This window comes from Oncorhynchus kisutch, linkage group LG18 (assembly GCF_002021735.2).
Source record: "Oncorhynchus kisutch isolate 150728-3 linkage group LG18, Okis_V2, whole genome shotgun sequence".
NCBI lineage: Eukaryota > Metazoa > Chordata > Actinopteri > Salmoniformes > Salmonidae > Oncorhynchus > Oncorhynchus kisutch.
The window spans coordinates 20,285,567-20,307,081 of record NC_034191.2 but is presented as its reverse complement, the minus strand read 5'-3'; the positions used below and the strand labels follow the sequence as shown (position 1 = coordinate 20,307,081).

At 43.1% G+C, this 21,515-nt stretch overlaps 1 protein-coding gene across 1 annotated transcript in view; it reads left to right on the top strand.

Annotated features, from left to right (window-relative positions):
• Window positions 1–1,109: 1,109 nt before the first annotated feature.
• Window positions 1,110–21,515, top strand: part of LOC109909253 (chloride channel protein 2) — a 64,337-nt gene continuing 43,931 nt past the window's right edge. Inside the window, exons 1-6 of the mRNA XM_031795514.1 lie at window positions 1,110–1,313; window positions 5,576–5,729; window positions 13,303–13,434; window positions 17,278–17,406; window positions 17,495–17,628; window positions 19,265–19,342. Of these exons, the coding sequence (XP_031651374.1) occupies window positions 1,269–1,313; window positions 5,576–5,729; window positions 13,303–13,434; window positions 17,278–17,406; window positions 17,495–17,628; window positions 19,265–19,342 (672 nt within the window). The 5' untranslated portion in view covers window positions 1,110–1,268. The remainder of the gene's footprint in view (window positions 1,314–5,575; window positions 5,730–13,302; window positions 13,435–17,277; window positions 17,407–17,494; window positions 17,629–19,264; window positions 19,343–21,515) is intronic.

Here is a 21,515-nt window from a genome sequence, read left to right as displayed (position 1 = left end):
GCTTTGGAAAGCAAGATTCCCTCTAGGATTTGCCCTGTGCTTATAGCTGTATTTAGTTTATTTTTATCCTGAAAATAATTCCCTAGTCTTTACCAATGAAAAGCATACCCATAAGATGATGCAGCCACCACCAAGCTTGAAAATATGAAGAGTGGTACTCGGTGATGTGTTGTGTTGGATGTGTTGTGTTGAACGCTTTGTATTCAGAGCAAAACGTACATTTCTTTGGCACATTTCTGCAGTATTACTTGAGTGCCTTGTTGCAAACAGGATGCATTTTTTTGAATATTTTTTCACTCTTTCATTTAGGTTAGTATTGTGGAGTAACTACAATGTTGTTGATCCATCCTCAGTTTTCTCATATCACAACCATTTAACTCTGTAACTCTTTTAAAATCATCATTGACATCATGGTGAAATCCGCTCTGGAAGCTGAGTTAGGAAGGACGTACCTTTGTACCTGTGACTGGGTGTATTGATACACCATCCATAAAAAAATTATGTTCACCACTATTATTGAACAGGGAATGAGTCCATGCAACTTATTATATGATTAGTTAAGCATATTTTTTACTCTTGAACTTATTTAGGCATGCCATAACAAAGGGGTTGAATACTTATTGACTCAAGATAATTCAGCTTTACATTTTTTATACATTTCTAAAATGTTCTACAAACAATATTCCAATTTGCCATTATGGGGTATTGTGTGTAGATCAGTGACACCAAATCTCAATTTAAACCATTTTAAATTCAGGCTGTAACACAACAAAATGTAGAAAAAGTCAAGGGGTGTGAATACTTTCTGAAGGCTCTGTAGGTATGCCAAACTTGATGTTTGAGGGTATTAAAAATATACGTTTCTTGAGACAATATGTATGGGCATAGGCAGACGTTGCAATTGGAGGATACATTTGATTAATATTCTATAATAATATTCAATAAACTACATCTGTCGGTACAAACTTTGATTGCGAAATAATGATGTAACTAACTTTTGGGGGGGCGCTCCCGCACCTAAAGTACTACATACCATTGCACAAGTCCCGCCTCTGGATTGAAGAGATTTGGGGATATAAAATGAAGGATGCATGCACTTTTGAGTTCATCTCGTGAACGTCATCAGCTTCACGACACATTAATCCGCGTAGTGTTCTAGTCACTAGCAAACAAGAGAGAGCTTTTGTGTCTCAACCCTACCTCAAAAGAATTCCTCATCCTCATCTCTCGCACCTCTCTGCGGGTAGCGCGAGCCACACAGTACAGCCATGGCCAGCGACGATCAGCGGGGGCTACATTATGAACAAACGTTGGTAAGTTAACTTGTTGCAAGCTGAGAAACGCTTTTCTCCGTTCTCTCAATATACAAGACCAGTTGAGCGTTCATCAGCTAAATTTTTGCCACTTCAACTTCACTTCGTTACACGAGTGAAAGGGCGACAGGGTAGCCTAGTGGTTAGAGCGTTGGACTAGTAACCGGCAGGTTGCAAGTTCAAATCCCCGACTTTACAAAGTACAAATCTGTATTTCTGTCCCTGAACAGGCAGTTAACCCACTGTTCATAGGCCGTCATTGAATATAAGAATTTGTTCTTAACTGACTTGCCTAGTTAAATATATTTAAAGAAACACAGTGAAATCGGTGTTTGTTGTCCGTTACATCTGCTTGAGCCAGTGTCGTTCTCTGTTTTTACGTCGAGAACTGCTTCTAAATTTTGGGCTCGCACCTGGACTGGTGCTTACGTTTGGTAAAATGAGAGGTCACAAGATACTTATGGTTTATGATTTCTCTCTCACAGATTTTTTTTTAATTAAAAGGGGTAGGCCTATTTTAAAACACTGCATTAAATGGGTCTAAGGTCGTTAAATTATTCACAATGTGCATCAGGTGAGTATTGGTAAAGTGGGAAACTTTCTGAAAATGTGCTAACAGGTGTTGTGCCGAAAATCTCCCCCTGCCAGAATCCCCCTTCGCGTGAACGCGCACACACTCAATTCTTCATTGCTGCGATTTTCTTGCTAGTAGAGTTCTGCTCTTCAGTCCGTTGTCAGTTTAGCCTACATTTAACTGATCTTAGTAGCAGAAAGCATTTTTATTTGTGTCCTTCAAGGCAGCTGTCAATGATCACGTCAGACTGCGTTTCATATAAAACATGTTTTATGGCGTTTTGGATCGCGGGGGAGGCACTAGTAATGTCTGCAGTTTTCGGTTTGGCTATTTGTTTAAAGTGTATTAGTCTATAAATAAATCTCTTTGCCAAAATTCGTTATCTCTCCCATGTCTTATTCGTCTAGTAGTTGTTCTGAAATGTTTATTGCTTGCCAACATTTGACTCCCTCTATGTTTAACACACATACATTGAGTATTAATTTCAGTTGCCTGACGTGAAGTTTGTTCTATAGAAAGTATTTGACCCTGATGTGTGCCACAGAAAGTATTTGACTCTAGTCACAAAATTAAGGAAATTAGAAGGACCCCCTCCTTCTAAGCCCCCCCCAGGTGTTAGAATGGCCAAGTCAAAGTCCAGACCTGAATCCAATCGAGAATCTGTGGAAAGAATTGAAAACTGCTGTTCACAAATGCTCTCCATCCAACCTCACTGAGCTCGAGCTGTTTTGCAAGGAGGAATGGGAAAAAATGTCAGTCTCTCGATGTGAAAAACGGATAGAGACATACCCCAAGCGACTTACAGCTGTAATCGCAGCAAAAGGTGGCGCTACAAAGTATTAACTTAAGGGGGCTGAATAATTTTGCACGCCCAATTTTTCAGTTTTTGATTTGTTCAAAAAGTTTGAAATATCCAATAAATGTCGTTCCACTTCATGATTGTGTCCCACTTGTTGTTGATTCTTCACAACAAAATACAGTTTTATATCTTTATGTTTGAAGCCTGAAATGTGGCAAAAGGTCGCAAAGTTCAAGGGGGCCGAATACTTTCGCAAGGCACTGTATGAGTGATTTCCATATTGTTATGATAAACTTCAATTATTCATACAAATGAAATGTATTAAAACATTCTTTAGGCATTTTTGTAGAAGATTAAGCATGATAATTTATTATTATTACAATTATGATTATTATTACTATGATGACTATTATTATCATCATCATACTTGATTATAAATATATGATGTAGCCTATACAGTGCATTCTGAAGGTAATCTAATGATGTACGACGATTTAAATGCCATTTCTTTAAAAGTTTGGCAACTTCATATAATAATTGAACATTATACGTCAATATAATGTGCTTTTGAAAATATTCAGACCCGTTGACATTTTCCACATTTGTTACGCTTTATTCAACATTTTTATTTTATTTTTAAATACTCATCAACCTACACACAATACCCCATAATGACAAAGCGAAAACATGTTTTTCGCAAAAGTATAAAAAAATTAATATATATATCTTATTTACATAAGTATTGAGACCCTTTGGAATGAGACTCGAAATTGAACTCAGGTGCATCTTGTTTCTACTGATCATCCTTGAGATGTTTTTACAACTTGATTGGAGTCCACCTGTGGTAAATTCAATTAATTGGACATGATTTGGAAAGGCACACACCTGTCTATATAAGGTCTCACAGTTGACAGTACATGTCAGAGCAAAAACCAAGCCATGAGGTTGAAGGAATTGTCTGTAGAGCTCAGAGACAGTACCACCAAGACCACCATTACTTTAAAAATATCCTCTCCTGTTGTCCTGGTTTCCAGTGGTTTCCAGAAGAGGATGTCTTCCTTATTGACCCTCCATAAACATAACGGACATATACCAGGAGCTGTGCCAGGCCTGCCACATCTGTTGACTCATCCAGCTGTAATGCATAGAATTCACTGGCTTGTATGCAAAGCTGTAATTGTTTCAGAACATCTCCTGCCATGTCACTGATGCGTCGTGAAACAGTGTTGTTTGATGAAGTCATTGTCTGTATAGTTGTTTGGCCTTTTCCCCCAGCATTGTCCCAGTCATATCCACGGTAGCAGGAAGAATTAAGTCCTCCATAATAGTATGGGGCTTGCCTGTCTGTAACATGTGTGCTGGGAGTGGTGACCTAGAGGCCAGAGAGGGAGCACACATCTTAGCCACTCTGGAGCTCACCATATAAGACGCTTCTAGACCCTTCTTATTAATGGTATCTGTTACTTTTATACATGTCTCACTACTCGAAAGTCGTCTTTATTCTCGCTCAAAACACTCTGTGGCTTATTTTTCAAATTGTCATGTTTTGTTTCTCAATGTCTGTGCAAGAGTGAAGGTTTCCTGTGAGAGAGTAACAGTTAATGTGATTGGATGTTAATTATTTGACTAGGCTACCTGTATTTGACATTGTGTTGTTATTTTGCTGAACATTAGATGGTTTAATTTTAATTTTGGCAGTGAAACGAGGCTACTCATGTGAGAGAAAAAAACTCACCCAAATGTACAGCCCCGTTGGAAAATGTAAATGTACTGTTTGAAAATGTGAAGATAATACAAAATAAAAAGTGAAATGTGAATCACTACCCCAGTTTGGGAATACCTGTTCCAAAAGGACAACCATCTATGCAGCACTCCACCAATCAGGCCTTTATGGTAGAGTGGATAGATGGAAGCCACTCCTTAGTACAAGACACAAACATACTGCTCATCATATATCTGCTGCAGAGGGACAAGAGAGAGCCATGAGAAAACGAGTTTTGATCAGTCATGGAAATAAAAGTGCAGAAAACAAATTGGCTACCTATTTAAAAAGAAGATGGAGAACAAGCTATGAAGGAAAAATACTGGAGTTTTGGTGCAGGTACAACAACCTAGTGCAAAAATAATATTGCGATATTATATTTCGTAAAACATTATATTTCGGTATGTAACTATATCGATTCCCCCCCATCACTACTCTTCCTCCCCCTCTCTCATATATCCTACCTGTTGTTCTGGCCGATACAGTCCTATACACTGTAGATTGGGTCAGTTGTTCTGGCTGATACTGTCCTATACACTGTAGATAGGGTCAGTTGTTCTGGCTGATACAGTCCTATACACTGTAGATTGGGTCAGTTGTTCTGGCTGATACAGTCCTATGCACTGTAGATTGGGTCAGTTGTTCTGGCTGATACTGTCCTATACACTGTAGATAGGGTCAGTTGTTCTGGCTGAAACAGTCCTATACACTGTAGATAGGGTCAGTTGTTCTGGCTGATACAGTCCTATACACTGTAGATAGGGTCAGTTGTTCTGGCTGATACAGTCCTATACACTGTAGATAGGGTCAGTTGTTCTATACATGGACCATCTACATAGACCATACTTAGACTGTCATTGCAATGTGCCATTGGGACCCATTCATTCAACAAGATGTCTAGAAATGTCCTCTACAGTAAGTGTAAGTAAACTAGTGTTGTAGTAGGTAGGGTTGTCTAGTGTGAGACCCAGTCCTTGCTGTAAGAACATGGCATGTCTTGTAAATGTTTGTGTGTGTGTTACCTACTGCTCTATCTTAACCCTTTCTGTGTGTTCTTCCAGATGTATGGTCGCTACACACAGGAGTTGGTACTGCTCTCCCTTAACCCTGTCTGTGTGTTCTTCCAGATGTATGGTCGCTACACACAGGAGTTGGGGGCGTATGCTAAAGAAGAGGCAGCTCGTCTGAGGGAGGAGGGGGTGCGGAGGCCCTCGGTCACAGAACGCTCACGCTCCCTGGAACTTCTGGAGAATGACAAGGGCTGCTGTGCCAAGTGTCGCAGTGAGTACTGACCAATACTGACCACTACAGCTGGACATACTGTAACCAGACCATATTCCCTGACCAGGTCTCTCTCTGTCTCTCTTTGTTACTGTGAAACAAGTCTCACTTCACATAAACTTTGCCAGATACCATGTAGTTACATTGTTACTAACATAAATAAACTGGAGGGTATTTAAGGAGGGATTTGGGAGGGAGAGTTTTTGAGTGTTTGTGCAGTCAGTGTGTGTGTGTTTTGATGTTTATTTGCTAGTACAGTGTTTGTGGTGTGTGAGCCACCTCATTCTGTTTACTGTTGATGGTGATAATAATGATTAATATGTTTGTTTTTAGTAGACTGAACAGCCTGTTAACTAGAAATAGACTGCACGTGTACAAAACATCATGAACACCTGCTCTTTCCATGACATAGACTGACCAGCTGTATCCAGGTGGAAGCTATGATCTCTTATTGATATCACCTGTTCAATCCACTTCAATCAGGCTAAAGAAGGATTTTTAAGCCTTGATGCAATTGAGACATGGACTGTGTATATGTGCCAATAAAATGGTGAATTGGCAAGACAAAATATTTAAGTGCCTTTGAATGGTAGTAGGTGCCAGGCGCACCAATGTGTGTTAAGAACTGCAAAGCTGCTGGGGTTTTCACACTCAACAGTTTGCTGTGTGTGCCAAGAATGGTCCACCCCCCCTAGAAGAATTGCCCAGCAGTGGGAGCGAAGTTGTAATGGGCGGAGTCAGAGCACACTGCTCAGACCAGAGCTCCACTGCAGTTCACATTTCTCTAGCAAGCCTGAGAATACTTGATGATCCAGTAGTTGATGGAAACAACCATAGCCCTAATCGTAACCACTCACTATTCAGACTCATAATGACAAAGCGAAAACAGGTTTTTATACATTTTTGCAAATGTATTAAAAATAAAAAACAAAATACATTATTTACATAAGTATTCAGACCCTTTGCTATGAGACTTGAAATTGAGCGCAGGTGCATCCTGTTTCCATTGATCATCTGTGACATGTTTATACAACTTAACCACCAAATTCAATTGAATGGACATGATATGGAAAGGCACACACCTGTCTATATAAGGTCCATAGTTAACAGTGCATGTTAGAGCAAAAACCAAGCCATGAGGTCGAAGGAATTGTCCGTAGAGCTCCAAGACAATATTGTGTCGAGACACAGATCTGGGGAAGGGTACCAAAAAATGTCTGCAGCATTGAAGGTCCCCAAGAACCCAGTGGCCTCCATCTTTCTTAAATGGAAGAAGTTTGTAACCACCAAGGCTCTTCCTAGAGCTGGCTGCCCGACCAAACTGAGCAATCGGGGGAGAAGGGTCTTGGTCAGGGATGTGACCAAGAACCCGATGGTCACTCTGAAAGAGCTCCAGAGTTCCTCTGTGGAGATAGGAGAAACTTCCAGAAGGACAACCATCTCTGCAGCACTCCACCAGTCAGGCCTTTATGGTAGAGTGACCAGACGGAAGCCACTCCTCAGTAATAAGCACATGAGAGCCTGCTTCGAGTTTGGCAAAAGAAACATTAAGACTCTCAGACCATGAGAAACAAGGTGGTCTGATGAAACCAAGATTGAACTCTTTGGCCTGAATGCCAAGCGTCACGTCTGGAGGACACCTGGCACCATCCCTACGGTGAAGTATGGTGGTGGCAGCATCATGCTTTGGGGATGTTTTTGAGTGTCAGGGACTGATGCAAAGATTAACAGAGCACAATTCTGTGAGATCCTTGATGAAAACATGCTCCAGAGCACTCAGGACCTCAGACTGGGGCATAGGTTCACCTTCCAACAGGACAGAGACCCTAAGCACACAGCCAAGACAACTCAGGAGTGGCTTCGGGACAAGTCTCTGAATGTCCTTGAGTGGCCCAGCTAGAGCCCACACTTGAACCTGATCGAACATCTCAGGAGAGACCTGAAAAGAACTGTGCAGCGACGCTCCCTATCCAACCTGACAGAGCTTGAGAGGATCTGCAGAGAAGAATGGGGAAAACTTCCCAAATATAGGTGTGCCAAGTGTCACGTATACTCCCTCTCCGGCCTCTAGGTCATCAGGCTGCTGATTTAACCCGCACACCTGTCACCATCGTCAAGCGCACCAGCACCTCATGACACTCACCTGGACTCCATCACCTCCTTGATTATCTTCCCTATATCTGTCACTCCCCTTTGGTTCTTTCCTCAGGGGTTATCGACTCTGTTTCATGTTGGTGCGTTGTGTTTCGTGTTTATTGTTTATTTTATTTATTAAAACACTCACTCCCTGTACTTGCTTCCCGACTCTCAGCGCACTCGTTACACCAAGCTTGTAGTGTCATACCCAAGACGACTCGAGGCTGTAATCACTGTCAAAGGTGCTTCAACAAAGTAATGAGTAAAAATGGTCTGAATAATTATGTACATGTAATATTTCATTTAAAAAATATATATATATCTGCTAAAAATTCTAAAACACTGTTTTTGCTTTGTCATTATGTGTTATTGTGTAGATGAGATTCTTTTCTTTATTTAACCCATTTTAGAATAAGGCTGTAACCTAACAAAATGTGGAACAAGTCAAGGGGTCTGAATACTTTCTGAAGGCACTGTACACCACTCTATGGAAAGATGAGACTCTCATGAACACGATGGTGTTCTCCGTTTTGCTCCCACAAGCGTCACAAGTCAGTACCGCCGAAGTCAGTACCGCCGATCTGCCAACTTCTGTCTGTAGCGACCAAACAGTTTGGGCTACACACTAATATGACCCCTCTGTGGAAAGGTGAGACCCTCACAACCACTTACATGTCAGTAGATGTTTTGCTCTAGGATGCACACAAGCCTCACGAGACTCGTCTGAAGGTTGCCCTGTACCAGTTTAAAAAATGTACGAAAATGTATATAGAATTAGTTTAGGGCACATTTTTTGGTTGTTAAATATGGGTGATTTTTTTTAAACAAAAATCCTGATCTTTATGTCTTTCAGATATAGGACAGACATTTTAAAACAAACTTCCTTTTGATTTATTTTTGGACTATCTGATTTTCCATGTATGAATCAGTTATTTGTATGTGCTAATACCAGGTCAAATTCAATGTTTCATCAAGTTATTATTTTTTCTTATACCTAAAGGGGTCCTCAAAATCAAATAGCTAAATGATCGTTGGCATAACCATCTTTAAAAAATACATATGTTAGCTGAGTAGAAGCATTTGCCCATTATTCATTTCAAAATGATTCAAGTTCTGTGAGATTGGTGGTTGACCATTGCTAGACAACTATTTTCAGGTCCTGCCATAGATTTTCAAACAGATTTAAGTCATAACTGTAACTCAGCCACTAATGAACATTCACCTTCTTCTTGGTAATCAACACCATTGTAGATTTGGCCTTATGTTTTAGGTTATTGTCCTGCTGAAGAGTGAATTCATCTCCCAGTGTCTGTTGGAAAGCAGACTGAACCAGGTTTTCCTCTAGGATTTTGCGTGTGCTTAGCTCTATTCCACTTCTTTTTTATCCTGAAAAACTCCTCAGTCCTTAACGATTACAAGCATACCATTAACATGATGCAGCCACCACCATGCTTGAAAATATAGAGAGTGTTGCTCTGCAATGTTTGGGGCAAATCCAATACAACACATAACACTTTGTATTCAGGACAAAAAGTGAATTGCTTTGTCACATTTTTTGCAGTATTACTTTAGTGTCTTGTTGCAGTGACTTAGAATATTTGTTTTCTGTGCAGGCTTCTTTATTTTCACTCTGTCAATTAGTGTCAGGGATTTCCTCCTCTTCTTCTGAAGAGGAGAGGCGAAAAGGATCAGAGGACCAATATGCGGCGTGGTAAGTGTCCATGGTTCTTTTAATACGTAAACATGAACAACTGATTACAAAAACAAGAAACGTGTGAAACCCTAAACAGCCCTATCTGGTGCAAAACACAGACAGGAACAATCACCCACAAACACACAGTGACACCCAGGCTACCTAAGTATGATTCTCAATCAGAGACAACTAATGACACCTGCCTCTGATTGAGAACCATACTAGGCCGAAACATAGAAAACCCCAAATCATAGAAAATCAAACATAGACTGCCCACCCAACTCACGCCCTGACCATACTAACTAAATACAAAACACAGGAAATAAAGGTCAGAATGTGACAATTAGGTTAGTATTGTGGAGTAACTACAGTGTTGTTGATCCAGCCTCAGTTTTCTCCTATCACAGCCATTAAACCCTGTAACTGTTTTAAAGTCACCATTGGCCTCATGATGAAATCCCTACACCATCTCCTTCCTTTCTGGTAACTGAGTTAGGAGGGGACTGGGTGTATTGATTAGAGGTTGACCGATTGTGATTTTTCATCGCCGATACCGATTATTGGAGGACCTAAAAAGCCGATACCGATTAATCGGACAATTATTTTATTTATTTATTTGTAATAATGACAATTACAACAATACTGAATGAACACTTATTTTAATTTAATATAATACATCAATAAAATAAATTTAGCCTCAAGTAAATAATGAAACATGTTCAATTTGGTTTAAATAATGCGAAAACAAAGTGTTGGAGAAGAAAGTAAAAGTGCAATATGTGCTATGTAAGAAAGCTAACTTTCAGTTCCTTGCTCAGAACATGAGAACATATGAAAGCTGGTGGTTCCTTTTAACATGAGTCTTCAATATTCCCAGGTTAGTTTTAGGTTGTAGTTATTATAGGAATTCTTGGACTATTTCCCTCTACCATTTGTATTTCATTAACCTTTGACTATTAGATGTTCTTATAGGCACTTTAGTATTGCCAGTGTAACAGTATAGCTTCCGTTCCTCTCCTCGCTCGAACCAGCAACACAACGACAACAGCCACCATCGAAGCAGCGTTACCCATGCAGAGCAAGGGGAACAACTACTAGAAGGCTCAGAGCGAGTGACGTTTGAAACGCTATTAGCGTGCGCTAACTAGCTAGCCATTTCACTTCGGTTACACCAGCCTCATCTCGGGAGTTGATAGGCTTGAAGTCATAAACAGCGCAATGCTTGACGCATAACGAAGAGCTGCTGGCAAAACGCACGAAAGTGCTGTTTGAATGAATGTTTACGCGCCTGCTTCTGCCTACCACTGCTCAGTCAGATACTTAGATACTTGTATGCTTGTATGCTCAGTCAGATTAATATCATCAACCATGTGAAGTTAACTAGTGATTATGATTGATTGTTTTTTATAAGATAAGTTTAATGCTAGCTAGCAACTTACCTTGGCTTACTGCATTCGCGTAACAGGCAGTCTCCTTGTGGAGTGCAACGAGAGAGAGCCAGGTCGTTATTGCGTTGGACTAGTAACTGTAAGGTTGCAAGATTGGATTCCCCGAGCTGACAAGGTGAAAATCTGTCGTTCTGCCCCTGTACGGGGCAGTTAACCCACTGTTCCTAGGCCGTCATTGAAAATAAGAATGTGTTCTTAACTGACTTGCCTAGTTAAATAAAGGTCAAATACATGTTCAAAAATCTAATCAAATTAGTTAAATAAAGGTATACATTTTTTTTTAAGCGTTTAAATCGGCGCCCAAAAATACCGATTTCCGATTGTTATGAAAACTTGAAATCGGCCCTAATTAATCTTCCATTCGACCGATTGGTCGACCTCTAGTATTGATACACCACCCAAAGTGTAATTAATAACTTCACCATGCTCGAAGAGATATGTTGTGGAGGTTCTACACAGGGACACTCAAAGTCAGTCTTATTTACCCCCAATTTTGATCTTGTCTCATCGCTGCAACTCCCCAACGAGCTCTGGACTCGAATGTTCTCTGAAACATGACCCGCCAAACCGAGCTTCTTAACACCAGCTTATCCCGGAAACCAGCCGCACCAATGTGTCGGAGGAAAACCATTCAACTGTTCAAGTTGCTCTCGGAGGATGTGTTGGTACCATTCTTTATTCACGGCTGTGTTCTTAGGCAAAATTGTGAGTGAGCCCACTCCCTTGGCTGAGAAGCAACCCCACACATGAATGGTCTCAGAATGCTTTACTGTTGGTATGACACAGGACTGATGGTAGTGCTCACCTTGTCTTCTCCGGACAAGATTCTTCCAGATGCCCCAAACAATCTGAAAGGGGATTTATCAGAGAAAATGACTGTACCTCAGTCCTCAGGAGTCCAATCCCTGTACCTTTTGCAGAATATCAGTCTGTCCCTGATGTTTGTCCTGGAGAGAAGTGGCTTCTTTGCTGCCCTTCTTGACTCCAGGCCATCCTCAAAGTCTTCGCTTCACTGTGCGTGCAGATGCACTCACACCTGCCTGCTGCCATTCCTGAGCTCTGTACTGGTGGTGCCCTGATCCCACAGCTGAATCAACTTTAGGAGACGGTCCTGGCACTTGCTGGACTTTCTTGGGCGCCCTGAAGCCTTCTTCACAACAATTGAACCACTCTCCTTGAAGTTCTTGATGATCCGATAAATGGTTGATTTAGGTGCAATCTTACTGGCAGCAATATCCTTGCCTGTGAAGCCCTTTTTGTGCAAAGCAATGATGACGGCACGTGTTTCCTTGCAGGTAACCATGGTTGACAGAGGAAGAACAATGATTCCAAGCACCACCCTCCTTTTGAGGCTTCCAGTCTGTTATTCGAACTCAGCATGACAGCATGACAGAGTGGTCTCCAGCATTGTCCTTGTCAACACTCACACCTGTGTTAATGAGAGAATCACTGACATGTCAGCTTGTCCTTTTGTAGCAGGGCTGAGATGCAGTGGAAATGTTTTTTGGGGTTTCAGTTCATTTGCATGGCAAAGAGGGACTTTGCAATTAATGCAATTCATCTGATCACTCTTCATAACATTCTGCAGTATATGAAAATTGCCATCATACAAATTGAGGCAGCAGACTTAATATTTGTGTCATTCTCAAAACTTTTGGCCACGACTGTACACCCCTATCCATGTCATCAACATTACAACCTGTTGCCCTATACAATAGCACACACAGGCCGTTCTATAGAGGAGGAGGAAAGTGTGGATTCAGAAATGGGGAGAGTAGCAATGCTTTAGATGAGGAAAAGAAAGAATCTTGTACTGTGGTAAAGTAGCATTAGTGTGGTTTAGTACATTGGTGAGATGAGAGAAGACTGAATAAGATGACTGGGGAGCAGGAATAATGTTACAACAGTTTTCGGGAAATAGTGGAAGAACTGGTCGAGTCTGTGTGTGTGTGTGTGTGTGTGTGTGTGTGTGTGTGTGTGTGTGTGTGTGTGTGTGTGTGTGTGTGTGTGTGTAGGGGAGGGGGAGTTAGAGGAGTTAGAGGAGAGGATCACTATGTTAACTTTTGCACAGACTAGTATAATTTAACTTAGTAAAAAATGTTGAGGGTGTTACATTGTATGGGTGGTCCTGACTCCAAGATGGGCAATGTAGTTTTAACAATGCTACACTTCTCTCCTCAGTCTGTAAGATGTGTTGGTTTGTTTATATTGTAGTTCTGACTGACTTGACTCACTGGTACTGTAGTAGTAAGTGTTGTTGTTGTCGTCTAACAGTGTGCATCTCTCTTCCCTACAGTCTGTACGGTGCGCTGTCAGAAGTTCCTCATCTCTTGTGTTGGTGAAGACTGGATCTTCCTCATCCTCCTGGGTCTATTCATGGCTCTACTCAGCTGGCTGGTCGACTTTGGTATCGGCATCTGTCTACAATGTAAGAGAGGGAGTTGGGAAGGAGGGAGTTAGGAAGGACTCTTTGGTCTAATGATGGCTCTAGTCAGCTGGGTCATCGACTTCTCTATCGCAACCTGTCTACAAGATGAGGGAGGGAGGGAGGGATAAGAGAGGAGAGAAGGAGGGAGGAGAAGAGAGAGAGGAGAGAGGGTTGGCGGGTGAGGATCCAGGGAAGCCAAATGGTGCACAGACTACTTAGACCCCATGGTGTGTGTAAGCACATTCTCAGTGTTCTCCCATTAGGTTTGAATGTATCTTTTGTGTGTATATCTTGTCAAGGTGGAAGTCTTCTATCTTGACACAAACAAGCTGTACAGCTTTTTTAACTGGATACATGATGACTAACCACCTGTCCAACAGGGACTATCCACCACCTCCGCTTACACCCACCCACTAGAACACACACACACACACACATTAGGACACATACTTTGAGAGGCTGGTCATGGCCCACATCAAGGCTAGCATGCCAGGCACACTGGACCCACTCCTATTTCACTACCTCTATTCACACGGCTGTAACACATCTGGACAAGAGGAGCACCTATGTAAGAATGCTGTTCATTCACTACATTTCAGCATTCAACAATATTGTTCACTCCAAGCCTGACACCAAGATCAGGGCCCTGGGTCTGGACACCACCCTTTGCAACTGGATCCTGGACTTCCTGATGGGCAGACCATGTGATGATTGGTAACAGCACCGCCTCTACACTGACTCTTAGCACAGGGGCCCCCCAGGGGTGTGTCCTCAGCTGTACTCCCTGTTCACGCACAACCGCGTGGCTTTGCACGATACCAACTCCATCATAATGGTTGGTGATAACACCACAGTTGTAGGCCTTTTAACTAGGTAGGTAAGTGAAGTGGCATTGTGGTGACAGGATAACAACCTCTCCCTCAATGTCAGCAAAACCAAGGAGTTAATTGTTTACTTCAGCAAGCAGAGGAGGAACATGCCCTGATTCACATCAATGGGACTGGAGAGAGAGAGAGAGAGTCAGCAGTTTAAAGTTCCTCACCATCCACATCACCGAGGACTTGTCATGGACCATCAACACCACCACTCTTGTCAACAGTGTCTTTAACTTCCCAAGGCGGCTGAAGAAATTCGGCATGCCATTCCGGGTATGCTCCAAATGTTGCCCCTGCACCATCGAGAGCGTCCTGACCTGTTGCATCACGGCCTGGTACGAGAATTGCTCTGTCCACAACCACAAAGCCCTCCAGCAGTTGGTGAAGATGGCCCAGTACACCCATCCACAATCTACTCAAAACGGTGCCTGAGGAAGGCCCGCCACACCATCAAAGATCCCGCACACCCGCAGTGGCAGACGGTATCGGAGCATGAGGTCTGATACCATCAAGCTCAGAGACCATTTCTATTTACAAGCCATCAAACTGCAGAACACTTTAATTGGACTGGCCAGCTGCTCTGATTCTCTGCACCTTCACTCACTCACTCACTCACTCACTCATGCACACACACACACACACACACACACACACACACACACACACACACACACACACACACACACACACACACACACACACACACACACACCCCACTGCTTTTACCAGACTCTGGTAAACTCTAAAATGTTTATTTTATTCTACTGAACCATTTACTTTATGTTCATATTATTGTCATTTATTATTTCTTATTGTTGTTGCATTTTTGCGAAGGGAACAGCAAGTTTGCATTTCGTTGGACGGTTTATACCATGTACAGTTGAAGTCGGAAGTTTACATACACCTTAGCCAACTACATTTAAACTCAGTTTTTCACTATTCCTGACATTTAATTCTAGTAACAATCCCCTGTCTTAGGTCAGTTAGGATCACCACTTTATTTGAAGAATGTGAAATGTCAGAATAATAGAATAATCGTTTTTTTTTCAGCTTTTATTTCTTTCATCACATTCCCAGTGGGTCAGAAGTTTACATACACTCAATTCGTATTTGGTAGCATTGCCTTGAAATGGTTTAACTTGGGTCAAACGTTTCGGGTAGCATTCCTCAAATTGGGTGAATTTTGGCCCATTCCTCCTGACAGAACTGATATAACTGAGTCAGGTTTGTAGGCCTCCTTGCTCACACACACTTTTTCAGTTCTGCCCACACATTTTCTATAGGATTGAGGTCAGGGTTTTGTGATGGCCACTCTAATACCTTGACTTTGTTGTCCTTAAGCCATTTTGCCACAACTTTGGAAGTATGCTTGGGGTCATTGTCCATTTGGAAGACACATTTGCGACCAAGCTTTAACTTGGTCGCAAATGAACTGATGTCTTGAGATGTTGCTTCAATATATCCACATAATTTTCCTCCGTCATGATGCCATCTATTTTGTGACGTGCACCAGTCCATCCTGTAGCAAAGCACCCCCACAACATGATGCTGCCACCACCGAGCTTCACGGTTGGAATTGTGTTCTACGGCTTGCAAGCCTCCCCCTTTTTCCTCCAAACATAACGATGGTCATTATGGCCAAACAGTGGAGTTGCAAACCGTGGTCGGGCTTTTTTATGGCAGGTTTTGGAGCAGTGGCTTCTTCCTTGCTGAGCGGCCTTTCAGGTTATGTCGATATAGGACTCGTTTTACTGTGGATATAGATACTTTAGTACCTGTTTCCTCCAGCATCTTCACAAGGTCAATTGCCGTTGTTCTGGGATTGATTTGCACTTTTCTCAACAAAGTATGTTCATCTCTAGGAGAGAGAACGTGTCTCCTTCCTGAGTGGTATGATGGCTGCGTGTTCCCATGGTGTTTATACTTGCGTACTATTGTTTGTACAGATGAATGTGGTAACATGAAATACACAGGTACACCTCCAATTGACTCAAATGTCATCAATTAGCCTATCAGAAGCTTCTAAAGCTATGATGTCATTTTCTGGAATTTTCCAAGCTGTTTAAATGCACAGTCAACTTAGTGTATGTAAACTTCTGACCCACTGGAATTGTGATACAGTGAATTATAAGTGAAATAATCGGTCCGTAAACAATTGTTGGAAAAATACTTGTGTCATGCACATAGTAGATGTCCTAACCGACTTTCCAAAACTATAGTTTGTTAACAAGAAATTTGTGGAGTGGTTGAAAAATGAGTTTTAATGACTCCAACCGAAGTGTATGTAAACTTCTGACTTCAACTGTACATACAACTAATAAAACTGGAAACACTGTTCCTTTGGCTGAAACATTTAATTTGACACATCTCCTGCATGCAGCTAACGAAGACATTAAGCCACACTCAAGATAATCTCAGACACTGTGGTTTACGCACATACACTTGTCAAACCAGGGTGTGTGTGTGTGTGTGTGTTCATGGTGATCTGCAGTGCAAATGGCTGTCTCCCTGAGCTGCATGCAGGTGTGTGTGTGTGTGTGTGTCTTTTTCTGCCATTAGAAATCCCTCCTCTGATTTGTTTTATCATGTCTTCAGTCAAACAGACATTTACACACATTGCTGCATTTTTGTGTGTGTGCCAAGGGGGAGACGTGTGCATGTGGAGAAAGTGAAGAGAGAGTAATCTAGAAGCAAGACGCTCATATAGACACATCCTCTTATCCCCTTTCTCCACATACACGCAAACACACGCGCACACACACACACACAGGCACACACACACTTTTGATCTCTCCCTGTAAAGCAGTCCTTTTAGGGAGGGGAGTCCTGCGTGTTCTAGTGTTGTTGAGGTACTAATCCTTCTGTCTGTCTCAGTTGAAGCATGACTTCAACTTTTACTTTATGATTTTACTTTATGATTGACATCAAATTGATTTTGGTGTGTGTGTGTGTGTGTGTGTGTCCACAGCACAGAAGTGGATGTATGTGAACCTGGAGAGTAATGTGTTTCTCCAGTACCTAGCCTGGGTCACCTACCCTGTGGTGCTCATCACCTTCTCAGCTGGCTTCACACAGCTACTGGCCCCACAGGCCGTAGGTAAGACACACACACACACACACACACACACACACACATACTGACCATAGCATACCCACACTAACCCCCTCTCCCCCTCCCCCTCTAGGTTCAGGTATCCCAGAGATTAAGACCATTCTGAGGGGTGTAGTGCTGAAAGAATGCCTCACCTTTAAAACCTTTGTGGCCAAAGTCATCGGCCTCACCTCTGCCCTGGGCAGTGGCATGCCTCTGGGCAAGGAGGTAACGCACGCACTCTCTACACACAGTACACACACACACTCTGTAAACATTGTTCTCACCTCACACAGTCCTCTGACGCATACACACACATCCTCTTCTCACAGTCAGGCTTGTGTGAGTGTGGGTAGTTGTCACTTGTTGCTGGCAGTACAGTACTGTTATGCAGACACACACTCCATTTGACAGCCAGCAGATGAATTCTGGCCCGAAGACCCGCAAAATCAATAAATTCATCTGTAATTCACAGGACAAGTGGTTCTCACGGTGAAGCACACACACACACACAGGCATGTGGTTGTGGTTACACGTTTCCTGTGTCCCTGTCATACAGCCACACACGTTGCACTCAGGCCACCCCATTGGTCACAGTGGAGAGGGAGGGAGGGGGATAAGGAGGGAGGAAAGGAGAGGGGAGGAGAGGGGGGTGGAGGGGAGAGGAAAGGGGGATAGATGAGGGTGGAGAGGAGAGGGGGATGAAGGAGGGTGGATTGGAGAGGAGAGGGAGATGAAGGAGGGTGGAGAGGAGAGGGAGATGAAGGAGGGTGGAGAGGAGAGGGGGATGAAGGAGGGTGGAGAGGGGGATGAAGGAGCGTGGATTGGAGAGGAGAGGGAGATGAAGGAGGGTGGAGAGGAGAGGGGGATGAAGGAGGGTGGAGAGGAGAGGGGGATGAATGAGGGTAGAGAGGAGAGGGGGATGAATGAGGGTGGAGAGGAGAGGAGAGGGGGATGAAGGAGGGTAGAGAGGAGAGGAGAGGGGGATGAAGGATGGTAGAGAGGAGACGGGGGGTGGAAGAGGGAACGAAAATTTGATCATTGTAATCTTGAAAGAGCTGAGATTAGTCAATGATACACTGGAGGAGAGGAGACGTATAGGAACACACTGATGAGGGTGTTTGTGTACACACATGTTTCTGAGAAGATGTACATGTGAGATGTGTGTGCGAGCATTCATTATACTGTATGAGACAGTGAATGCATTAAACCAATTGCATTCACAGGTGAGCCTGCTGTCCTGAGAGGGATAGAATGATGATGCTTGGGTTAAATTACAATTTTTTAAATGACAGGACACATAGGGTGACTCCTCCCCCAGCATCTCTCCCTCTAGACAATAACACTTCAGCACCATTTAAAGTTTTCTACTCCACTCCACTTCAGCAGCAGGGTTCAGGCTATGAATGAGTGTTAAACAGGGAGGGAAACATGTTTACATTTGATATTTTAGTGTAAGCAGTGAGTGCATACATTTTGGAAAGAAAAAGACTGTAGACCTCTCCCTCCTTTCAGAGAGTTTGAAAAGTGGAGAGAGAGACACATATCGAGAGGTCATGAGTGAGTGTTAAAACAGGGAGTGAAACAGGGAGAGAGAGAGAGACTGGACACCTTTCCTCCTCTCTGAGAGGTAAACAAAGTGGAGAAGGAGAGGGAGAGAGAGAAAGACTGGACACCTTTCCTCCTCTCTGAGAGGTAAACAAAGTGGAGAAGGAGAGGGAGAGAGAGAAAGACTGGACACTTTTCTTCAGTGAAACTGAAGTTTAAGTGTGATGTGGTTTTCTTTAAGTATGTAACAAAAATATATATTTTTTATACCAAGTGTTTTAAGAAATAATTCACGTCATTCTTTCTTTCTCTCTAGAGTCCGTTTGTTCACATTGCCAGTCTTGGTGCTGCACTTCTCTGCAAGTTCATGTCTCTGTTTGGAGGAATCTATGAGGTAAACTACACCTGTACACACACGTTACCACATTGTTACCAATATGTTCTTAAAAAGCATTCAACCCTATACATGCCTCTGTCAGTATTTCACTTCCATACCCTAACCTCACAACTAAACCACAGTACATCTTATCACTATCGCTATATCTATTTATCATCTATTTGGATATAAGAGCAACGTCAACTAACCATCATTACGATCAGGAATACGACTTTCCCGAAGCGGATCCTCTGTTTTGCCCACCACCCAGGACAATGGATCGGATCCCAGCTGGCGAACCAAAACAACGACGCCGTAAAAGGTGCAGACGAAGCGGTCTTCTGGTCAGGCTCCGGAGACGGGCACATCGCGCACCGCTCCCGAGCATACTACTCGCCAATGTCCAGTCTCTTGACAACAAGGTTGATGAAATCCGAGCAAATGTTGCATTCCAGAGAGACATAAGAGACTAACGTTCTTTGCTTCACGGAAACATGGCTCACTCGAGACACGCTATCGGAGTCAGTACAGCCACCTGGTTTCTTCACGCATCGCACCGACAGAAACAAGCATCTTTCTGGTAAGAAGAGGGTTGGGGTGGGGGGGGGGGTATGCCTTATGATTAATGAGATGTGGTGTGATCACAACAACATACAGGAACTCAAGTCCTTCTGTTCACCTGACTTAGAATTCCTCACAATCAAATGTCGACCACATTATCTACCAAGAGAATTCTCTTCGATTATAATCACAGTCGTGTATATTCCCCCCAAGCAGACACATCGATGGCCCTGAACTAACTTAATTTGACTCTATGTAAAATGGAAACCACATATCCTGAGGCTGCATTCATTATAGCTGGGGATTTTAACAAGGCTAATCTGAAAACAAGACTCCCTAAATTCTATCAGCATATCGATTGTGCTACCAGGGCTGGTAAAATCCTGGATCATTGTTATTCTAACTTCCGCGATGCATATAAGGCCCTCCCCCACCCTCCTTTCGGAAAAGCTGACCATGACTCCATTTTGTAGCTTCCAGACAGAAACTAAAACAGGAAGCTTCCGCGCTCAGGTCTGTTCAACGCTGGTTCGACCAATCTGATTCCACGCTTCAAGATTGCTTCGACCACGTGGATTGGGATATGTTCCGCATTGCGTCAAACAACAACATTGACAAATACGCTGATACGGTGAGCGAGTTTATTAGCAAGTGCATCGGTGATGTCGTACCCACAGCAACTATTAAAACATTCCCAAACCAGAAGCCGTGGATTGATGGCAGGATTCGCGCGAAACTGAAAGCGTGAACCACTGCTTTTAATCATGACAAGGTGACAGGAAACATGACCGAATACAAACAGTGTAGCTATTCCCTCCGCAAGGCAATCAAACAAGCTAAGCGTCAGTATAGAGACAAAGTAGAGTCGAAATTCAACGGCTCAGACGCAAGAGGTATGTAGCAGGGTCTACAGTCAATCACGGATTACAAAAAGAAAACCAGCCCATTGCGGACCAGGATGTCTTGCTCCCAGACAGACTAAACAACTTCATTGCTCGCTTTGAGAACAATTCAGTGCCACTGACACGGCCCGCTACCAAAACCTGCGGACTCTGCTTCAGTGCAGCCGACGTGAGTAAAACATTTAAACGTGTTAACCCTCGTAGGGCTGCAGGCCCAAACGGCATCCCCAGCCGCGTCCTCAGAGCATGCGCAGACCAGCTGGCTGGTGTGTTTACGGACACACTCAATCAATCCTTATCCCAGTCTGCTGTTCCCACATGCTTCAAAAGGGCCACCATTGTTCCTGTTCCCAAGAAAGATAAGGTAACTGAGCTAAATGACTACCGCCCCGTAGCACTCACTTTCGTCATCATGAAGTGCTTTGAGAGACTAGTCAAGGACCATATCACCTCCACCTTAACTGACACCCTAAACCCACTTCAATTTGCTTACCGCCCCAATAGGTCCACAGACGACGCAATCGCAACCACACTGCACACTGCCCTGTCCCATCTGGACAAAAGGAATACCTATGTGAGAATGCTGTTCTGACGGGCCACCCCCAGGTGGTGAGGGTAGGTAACAACATCTCCACCCCGCTGATCCTCCACACTGGGGCCCTCAAGGGTGCGTTCTTAGCCCTCTCTTATACTCCCTGTTCACCCACGACTGCGTGGCCATGCAGGCC